This window comes from Mustelus asterias, unplaced genomic scaffold, assembly GCF_964213995.1.
Source record: "Mustelus asterias unplaced genomic scaffold, sMusAst1.hap1.1 HAP1_SCAFFOLD_188, whole genome shotgun sequence".
Taxonomy (NCBI): Eukaryota; Metazoa; Chordata; class Chondrichthyes; order Carcharhiniformes; family Triakidae; genus Mustelus; species Mustelus asterias.
Genome location: NW_027590184.1, coordinates 667,295 through 677,217, shown reverse-complemented (window position 1 = coordinate 677,217; position 9,923 = coordinate 667,295). Strand labels below are relative to the sequence as shown.

At 45.7% G+C, this 9,923-nt stretch overlaps 1 protein-coding gene across 1 annotated transcript in view; it reads left to right on the top strand.

The window, feature by feature from the left end:
• The first annotated feature begins 1,483 nt into the window (after positions 1-1,483).
• Positions 1,484-9,923, top strand: part of LOC144485351 (Fc receptor-like protein 5) — a 52,323-nt gene continuing 43,883 nt past the window's right edge. The window contains exon 1 of the mRNA XM_078203548.1: positions 1,484-1,588. Coding sequence (XP_078059674.1) covers positions 1,558-1,588 — 31 coding nt within the window. The 5' untranslated portion in view covers positions 1,484-1,557. The remainder of the gene's footprint in view (positions 1,589-9,923) is intronic.

Genomic DNA, 9,923 nt, shown 5'->3' with positions numbered 1-9,923 from the left:
AGCTGTTTCTCTGTAACCTCAGAACCGCTCCGGCCATTCGGTGTTGGCCGTTTGAGGATTCTCCTTGTGCACAAGTAATTAAAGACCTTGCATTGGATGCATGGTGTCCAGCGCTGTTTGTGTTAAGAGTCGACTGATTGTGCCTTTGGATTGCTGTTACCCAGAGAACTCTAACAATAGCAGTGGAGGGGGTGCAGAGGAGGTTCACCAGGATGCTGCCTGGGATGGAGCAGTCAAGTTCTGAAGAGAGGATGGGTCGGCTTGGGTTGTTTTCATTGGAGCAGAGAAGAATGAATGGTGACCTGATCGAGGTGTACAAGATTATGAGAGAAATGGACAGAGTGGATAAGGAGCAACTGTTCCCCTTCGTTGAAGGGTCAGTCACGAGGGGACAGAGGCTCAAGGTGACGGCAGGACATTAGGGGGGATGTGAAGAAAAGCTTTTTTTTATCCAGAGGGTGGTGATGGTCTGGAATGTGCTGCCTGGGAGGGTGGTGGAGGCGGGATGCCTCACATCCTTTAAACAGTGCCCTGTATAAACATTTGGCACATCGTAACATTCAGGCTATGAGCTAAGTTCTGGCAGATGAGATTAGGTGGGAGTTCAGCTGTTTCTAACGTGTCAGTGCAGACTCGATGGGCAGAAAGGCCCCTTCCACACTGTATGGTTCGATGAAGCAAAGATTCTTGTTTGCCCACACTGTGTACATCTCCTGTACACTCAGACTGTGTACACCTCCTGTACACTCAGACTGTGTACACCTCCTGTACACCCAGACGGTGTACACCTCCTGTACACCCACACTGTGTACACCTCCTGTACACTCAGACTGTGTACACCTCCTGCACACTCAGACTGTGTACATCTCCTGTACACTCAGACTGTGTACACCTGCTGTACACCCAGACTGTGTACACCTCCTGTACACCCAGACTGTGTACACCTCCTGTACACTCAGACTGTGTACACCTCCTGTACACTCAGACTGTGTACACCTCCTGTACACTCAGACTGTGTACACCTCCTGTACACTCAGACTGTGTACACCTGCTGTACACTCAGACTGTGTACACCTCCTGTACACCCAGACTGTGTACACCTCCTGTACACCCAGACTGTGTACACCTCCTGTACACCCAGACTGTGTACACCTCCTGTACACCCAGACTGTGTACACCTCCTGCACACTCAGACTGTGTACACCTCCTGGACACTCAGACTGTGTACACCTCCTGTACACTCAGACTGTGTACACCTCCTGTACACCCAGATTGAGGGGTTCAAAGTGGCCACATCTTTCTCTCTCACTATCTGATCATTGTCTGAATTACAAAGATGAATATTTTGGACCTTGTAACCTTCCCCGCCCATGTTTAACTCTGTATTGTACAAAGCTCAGTGCTGCTGCTGTAACTGTGGTGACCACCCCACTTCCTCCCAGACTCTCTTTCCTCTCTCATTCAAAGCTTCCTGGTTTGAAGCTCTGAGTCTCGGAGGTGGAGACACAGTCTCCGTCCCTTCCAGCTCTCACATCTCGATGTAGCTGCGACTAGGAGATGGAGACGGGCGCCTTGTTACTGCTCTTTGGTGAGTCCTGCACCCGGCCTCTGTGCAACACTGTCGTACGTCTGGTCTGTGTGGTATCTGAGTGTGGGAATGGCAGAGGTGGGAATGAACCCGGGAGGTGTCTGATCTCAGTTAGCTCCAGGGATTAAAGCTCGTTTGGGATGGAGTGTGTTGGGGTGGATGTTGAGGGTGGAGATTTGACTGTGTTGGATTCACTTTGAGTCACGTTGAGGGCAGTGATCCTGGAGTCAGTTTGCTGGACAGTTTTGGGATTTCAGTGAGAGTTGCAGATCAGGATCCCCCCTGATCCCCTTGTTAAATCTGGAGTGGACCTCCCCAGAAATCCCCGGAGATCCATTGTACCGAGGTCGGGAGTTTGCACCTTCTGAAATCAGAGTGTTCACCGGTAACCAGGGTCTGAGCTCAAATACTGACTGTGTCCATTTGAACAAGGAGAGCAGTGAGAAGCTGCTGCCTTGGGAACAGGTTCCAGGCTGATTCGCTGATTGACTGTGAGGCAGAGTGAATTTTACTGAAATGGAGAGATCCCGGGGGCTGTTTCTGTCTGATAGGGTCTGTCCCACCATTTAAACTGATGGAAAAGACAGAATCGACACTCAGTGGATATTCCAGTGAATATATCTTTCACTAGTTTCAATCTGACCATCTGCTTCTTGCTGTCTGAGTTCCTCTTTCTCTGAACTGAAGCTGTTGCAAGTTGTAACCACTGCTTTCCGTTATAACAACTCGCTACTATTAACATTCCCCTCAGTACTGGACATTCTCCATTGCTTAGATCATTTTATTTTTATTCTATTTCAATACTGCAACTGCATTTGAAGCATTTTGTGTGTGCGTGAGAGAGAGAGTGTGTATGTGTGTGAGAGTGTGTGTGTGAGCGAGAGAGTGTGTGTGTGGGAGAGTGTGTGTGTGTGTGTGTGTGAGAGAGAGAGAGAGTGTGTGAGAGAGAGAGAGGGAGTGTGTGTGTGTGCGAGAGTGTGTGTGTGTGTGTGCGAGAGAGTGTGTGTGTGGGAGAGTGTGTGTGTGAGAGAGAGAGAGAGAGTGTGTTTGTAAGAGATTGTGTGTGTTTCTGGGAGTTTCTGTGTGAGAGAGAGTGTGTGTGTATCTGGGAGTTTCTGTGTGAGAGAGAGTGTGTGTGTATCTGGGAGTTTCTGTGTGAGAGAGAGTGTGTGTGTATCTGTGTCTGTCTCTTCTCAACTCCAATGAATATCATCCTAACTGATTTAGTGTTTCCTGATATGACAGACCTGCCATCCCAGGAATCAGCCTGGGAAACCCTCGCTGCACTCCCTCTTTCACAAGGACATCCTTCCTCAGATAAGGGCACCAAAACTGCACACAATACTTGAAGAGTGGCCTCACCAACGCCCGATACAACTGCAGCAAAACTATATTCTAGAATCAAATCCTCTCGCTATGAAGGCCAACATATCATTTGTCTTCTTTACTGCCTGCTGCACCTGTATGTTTACCTTAAGTGACTGGTGTATGAGGACATCCAGGTCTCATTGCACACTACCCTCTCCTCATTTATGGCCATTTAGAGAGTCATCTGCCTTCTCATTCTTGCCCCCAAAGTGAATAACCTCACATTTATCCAGACTCTACTGCATCTGCTAACCATTTGCCCACTCACTCAACTTGTCCAAATCACACTGATGGATCTCTGCATCCTCCTCACAGCTCACCCTCCCACCCAGTTTTATGTGCTATTATTTGTCTTGCTCTGACCACTTGGCAACACGGTGGCACAGTGATCAGCACTGCTGCTTCACAGCGCCAGGGACTCTGGTTCAATTCCCAGCTTGGATCACTGTCTGTGAGGAGTTTGCATGTTCTCCCCGTGTCTGCGTGGGTTTCCTCCGGGTGCTTTGGTTTTCTCCCACAGACTGAAAGATGTGCTGGTTAGGTGCATTGGCCATGCTAAATTCTCCTGAAGTGTTCCCCAAACTGGTGACGGAGTGTGACAACTAGGTTATTTTCACAGTAACTTCATTGCAGTGTTAATGCAAGCCTACTTGTGACACTCATAAATAAATTTTAAACTTTAAAACTTGGGGGTTTGTAAAGATGTTCAGTGTTTTCACGCACACCCAGCCGCTTTCCTGTATCTCTCTCTGAAGATTTCATTCACTCAGTAAATGGAGCGTGAGTGTTTCTTTTTAAAACTCACTTCATTCGAGACTCCTGCTGAGACAATCGGGAGATATTGTCGGTGCAGATTCAATGGACCGAAGGGCCTCGTCTGCACTGTGATTCTATGATTCTATATCGATGATCACCACGGGTTCCCGATACAAATGGGGAATCCAATACAGAAATATTTAATATTATGCTACGCCAGAGAAGGAGGCCATTCAGCCCGTCGTGTCTGTTCTGGAACTTTGAAAGTGCAGCCAAATATTGTATAAATTCCCAGTTTAATAGTCACAAAGCCACACTATAATCCTCTTTAAATTCATGTACACCAAGCTTCTGTAAATTTAAATAGAATAATTTCCCATCAGGCTTTCAATGCTTTCTTCACAAAGTCACCCTGCCCGTACATTTTTACTAACTTACCTCAGGTCGTAAGATCAGAGGTCATTAGAAATAGGAGCTGGAATCGGCCATTCAGCCCCTCAAACCTGTTCCTTCATTCAGCAAGAGAATGGTCACCTGCTCCTGCCCCTAATTACACTTTGTTGCTCTCTCTGTCTCTCCCTCCCTCTCTCTCTCTGTCTCGCTCTCTCTCTCTGTATCTCTCTCTCCCTCTCTCTCTCTCTCTCTCCCTCTGTCTCTCTCTCTCCCTCTCTCTCTCTCTGTATTTCTCTCTCCCTCTTTCTCGCTCTCTGTACCTCTATCTCTCTCTCTCTCTCTATCTCTCCCTTTCTCTCTCTCTCCCATTCGCTCTGTCTTGATCTCTCTTTGTCTGTCCCTCCTTGTCTCTCTCTCTCTGTTCCTCCCTACTCTCTGTCTCTCTACCCTCACCCCACTCAAGGAACCGTGGTTCACGTTCGCTATTCGCTTATTTTTAAATTACCCTTTGAATAATTTTCTGTCTGTCTTTAGACTGATTTATGGAGCTTGAATCCTGAACAGACATTGATGATGCAATGTGTCTGCTCATTAACATATTCTGAGATTTGTGTGGAATATTTAATGACTAATTTTGATTTGTAATGGCTTGAATTTAATTCGACGAGTGCGGGAATGGGGGAGTGTGGAAAAACATTGAAACATAGAATATAGGAGCAGGAGGAGGCCATTCGGCCCATCGAGCCTGCTCCACCATTCATTACAATCACGACTGATTGTCCAACTCAATATCCTAATCCTGCTTTCTCCCCAATACCTCAGATCCCATTCGCCCCAATTGTTATATCCAGCCGCCTCTTGAATACATTCAGTGTTTTGCCATCTACTACTTCCTGTGTTTATGAATTCTACAGGCTCACCACTCTTTGGGTGAACAATGTCTCCTCATCTCTGTCCTAAATAGCCTACCCTGAATCCTCAGACTGTGACACCTGATTCTGGACCCCCCACCTTCGGGAATATCCTCTCTGCATCTACCCTGTCTCGTCATGTCAGAATTTTGTAAGTCTGTATAAGATCCCCGCTCATTCGTCTGAACTCCAGCGAAAACAATCCTAACCTGGTCAATATCTGCTCAGAGATCAGTCCCACCATCCCCGGAATCAGCCTGGTAAACCTTCACTGCAATCCCTCGAGAGCAAGAACATCCTTCCTCAGAAAATGACCAAAACTGCACACAATATTCTCGGTGTGGTCTCATCAAGGCCCTGTATAATTGCAACAACACATCCCTGCTCCTGTACTCAAAACAACTTGCAATGAAGGCCAACATACCATTTGCCTTCTTTACCGCCTGCTGCACCTGCATGCTTACCTTCAGCGACTGGTGCACAAGGACACCCAGGTCCCGCTGCACACTCCCCTCTCCCAATTTACAGCCATTCAGGTAGTAATCTGCCTTCTTGTTTATGCTTCCAAAATGAACAACCTCACATTTATCCAAATTATACTGCATCTGCCATTAATTAGCCCACTCACCCACCCTATCCAGATCATTCTGAAGAATCTCTGTATCCTCGTCACAGTTCACCCTCCCATCCAATTTGGTATCATTTGCAAACTTTGAGATGTTACATTTTGTTCCCTCATCCAAATCATTAATTATGTATTGTGAATAGCTGAGGTCCCAGCACCGCTCCCTGTGGCACCCCACTAGTTACTGCCTTCCAATTTGAAAAAGACCCATTAATTCCTACTCTTTGTATCCTCTCTACCAACCAGTTTTATATCCATCTCAATTCTCTTCCCCCAATCCCATGCGCTTTAATCTTGCACAATAATCTCTTCTGTGAGACTTTGTCAAACGGTTTCTGAAAGTCAAAATATGCCACATCGATTGGCTCCCCCTTGTCAACTCTCCTAGTTACATCTTCAAAGAATTCCAACAGATTTGTCAAGCATGATTTCCCCTTCATAAATCCATGCTGACTCTGTCTGATCCTGCCACTGCTTTCTAAATGCTCCGCTATAAAATTCTTGAGAATGGATTCGAGAATTTTCCCCACACCGATGTTAGGCTTCCCGGTCTATAATTCCCTGTTTTCTCTCTACTTCCCTTTTTGAATATTGGAGTGACATTCGCTACCCTCCAATCTAAGGGTCTGTTCCAGAGTCAATAGAATCCTGGAAGATGACCACCAGTGCTTCCACCATTTCAAGAGCCACTTCCTTAAGTACTGTAGGATGTAGATTATCAGGCCCTGGGGATTTATCTGCCTTCAATCCAATCAATTTTCCCAGCACCATTTCTCTACTAATATTGATCTCCCTCACTTCTTCCCGATCACTAAATCTTGCATTCACTAACAGGTCTGGTATCTGATTTGTATCCATGTATTCAGTTGCTCAGCCATTTCTTTGTCCCCTATTATACATTCCCCTATTTCTGTCAGTCGGGGGCCTACCTTTGTCTTCACCAACCTCTTTCTCTTCAGGTATCTGGAGAAACCCTTAGTGTCAGTGTTTATGTTCCCTGCAAGTTTGCTTAATCAATCCGTTGGCCCTTCTTTGTTGAATTCTAAACATCTCCCAATCTTCGAACCTATTACTTTTCATGGACAGTCTTTGTGCTTCTTCCTTGGATTGGATACTCTCTCTAATTTCCTTTGTAAGCCATGGATTGGCCCTCTTACCCATTTTGCTTTTGTGCCAGACAGGAATAAACAGTTGCTGCAGTTCCCCCATGCGTTCCTTGAATGTTTGCCATTGCCTATCCACTGCCATCCCTTTCAGTAACTCTCCACAATCTTATCAATCCCAACTCACGCCTCATATCCTCATCGTTTCCTTTATTAAGATTCAGCATCCTCATCTCCGAATCAACTCCTTCACTCTCCATCTCAATAAAAAATTCTTCATGTTATGGATGCTCATTCCCAAGGGGTGTTGCACAGCTAGATTGGCAATGATTCCCTTCTCATTACACAGTGCCTATTCTAAGATGGCCTGCTCTCTAGTTGGTTCCTCCACATATTGGTGAAGGAAACCATCCCGGAGACACTCCAGGAATTCCTTCTCTACAGCATTGTGGCTTATTTGATTTGCCCGATCTATGTGCAGATTAAAATCACCCATGATCACTGATATTCCCTGATCACGTGAATTTCTAATTTCGTGTTTAATGCCATTCCCAACATCACCACTGCAGTTTGGGGGTCTATGTATGATACACACTGATGTTTTTTGTCGCTTGGTATTTCCCAACTCTACCCATACAGACTCCACATTGTCAGAGCTAATATCCTTTCTCAATATTGTTAATTTCCTCTTTAACCAGCAGCCCCACTCCACCACCATTTCCTTTTGTACCTGTCCTTCCTAAATTCTGAATACCCTGGGACATTCAATTCCCACCCCTGGTCCCCCTGCAGCCATGTCTCAGGAATCCCCATTATATCGCACCCATTTACATCGAGCTGCGTGATTAGGTCATGCACTTCATTACAAATAATCCGCGCATTAAGGCACAGAGCCTTTAAGCTTGTCTTTTTAACATTGTTTGCCTCACTCCCAATATTTTTCTCTATCGCCCTGTTTGAATTTTGTCCCTGGTTTCTCTTCCTATCACTCTTCTTATTCCCTTTTCTACCGTTTGTTTTTACCCTGGCTCCCTCTTTTCTGACTCTTTACATAGGTTCCCATCTCCCAGCATATTAGTTTAAACCCTCCCCAACCGCTCTCGCAAACAGTCCCCCTTGGACATCAGTCCCAGTCCTGCCCAGGTGGAACCCGTCCAATTTGTACAGGTCCCAGCTTCCCAACAACCGGTCCCAAAGTCCCAGGAATCTGAAACCCTTCCCCTGACACCATCTCTTCAGCCTCGTATTCATCCGATATATCCTGTCATTCCTATTCTGACGAACAAGTGGCACCGGTAGTAATCCTGAGATCACTACCTTTGAGGTCCGTTTTCTTATCATTCTCCTAGCTCCCTGTGTTCTGCTTTTAGGACCTCATCCCTTTTTTATCTATGTCGTTTGACTCGAGCAGCAGGGAGGCAACATAGCATCTCACAGTCGTGTTTGCGGCCACAGAAATGTCTGTCTATTCCCCTTACAGTTGAGTCCCCTATAACCATTGCACTGGCACATTTTCTACCCCTCCCCTCTGCAGCAGAACCAAACATGGTGCAATGAGTTTGGCTGCTGCCTCTTTCCCCTGAAAGGACATTCCCCTCAACATCCAAAACGGTATATCTGTTCTGCGGGGGAATGGCCACAGAAGATTCCTGCACGACCTGCCTATCTGCCTATGAGTGCAGGGAGATGCAGTGTGAAAGTCCACACCATTGTTGGTTGTTTATCCAAGAATTAATTACTGAATGTGTTCAAAATATTCAGGAGATATTCTCACAATGTCTATTCTCTCAGTGTATTTAAACACATCTTCCCTGATCCATTGCTTTCTCTGTCAAGGGTTAACTTTATATTTGTCCCCAGTGATGTATTTCTGAGCTGAAACCACAGGTTTCCGTTACAAACACTGACTGTGACTAAAATACACCCAGATTGATTTGGAAATCTATTGATATTTAATTTTCTCCCACTATCGGTTTATTGTGACGTCTCTGACAGTTTGTAAACTATTTTCTGTTTCCCTGCATTGACACAATATTCAGTTCTCATTATTTAGACGGCACTCTCTCCTGTCGTCTCCTGGAGTTGGTCTCATCATTGAGATTGCGATCTGTGTCGAGAGTGGAGACTAATGTCCTTCAGTAAACACATCACAGCAGCTGCTGTTTGTGGTCAACATTTCATCATCTCACCCTCGTTTTGTTCAGTTTAACAGCTCAAAGTGTGGATCCATTCCATAATGGTGCTCCCAGACACAGACAGACACACAGACACAGACAGACAGTCTGAGAGGGACAGAGACAGTTAGGGACAGACAGAGATAAGGACACAGTGATACACACAAGGACACAGTGACACACACACTCAAGGATAGACACATACACAATGACCGCAACAAATCCACACAGATAGACACACAGAGAGACTGCCACAAAGACACACAGACATAATGAGACACACAGATACACAGACGCTGCTACAAAGACATGGACAGGCAAATACATAGAGAAAGAGACAGACATCCACACAGCCAGACACATATACGGAGATTGACATAGAAACAGACAGAGACAGACAGAAACTCCGAGAGAGACAAGGCACACACACACACACACACACACACAAACACTCATGCACAGAGATATAGTTTAACACAGTAAGAAGTTTAACACCAGGTTAAAGTCCAACAGGTTTATTTGGTAGCAAAAGCTGCACAAGCCACACATTTGCTACCAAATAAACCTGTTGGACTTTAACCTGGTGTTGTTAAACTTCCCCCAGTCCAACACCGGCATCTCCACATCAGAGATATAAACACAGAGACACAGACAGATGCAGACATATGCACAGAGCGAGACAAATACAGCAATAAACACTCAGGCCAGCAAACAGGAACAGACACACAGATATAAACAGACACACACACACAGACTGACACAGACATTCAGAGGCAGACACATAAAAAGAGACTGCCACTAAGACACACAGAAACAGAGAAACACACACACAGACTATCACACACACAGACAGACACATACACACAGAGACAGGCACAGACAGAGACAAACAAAAAGAGACAGACAGAGCCAGACACATGGATACAGACAGGGAAGACACAAAAATATGAGGAATATAGGGAAGAAACATTTCCACTTAGTAGAGGGGTCCAATAACCGGGCTGG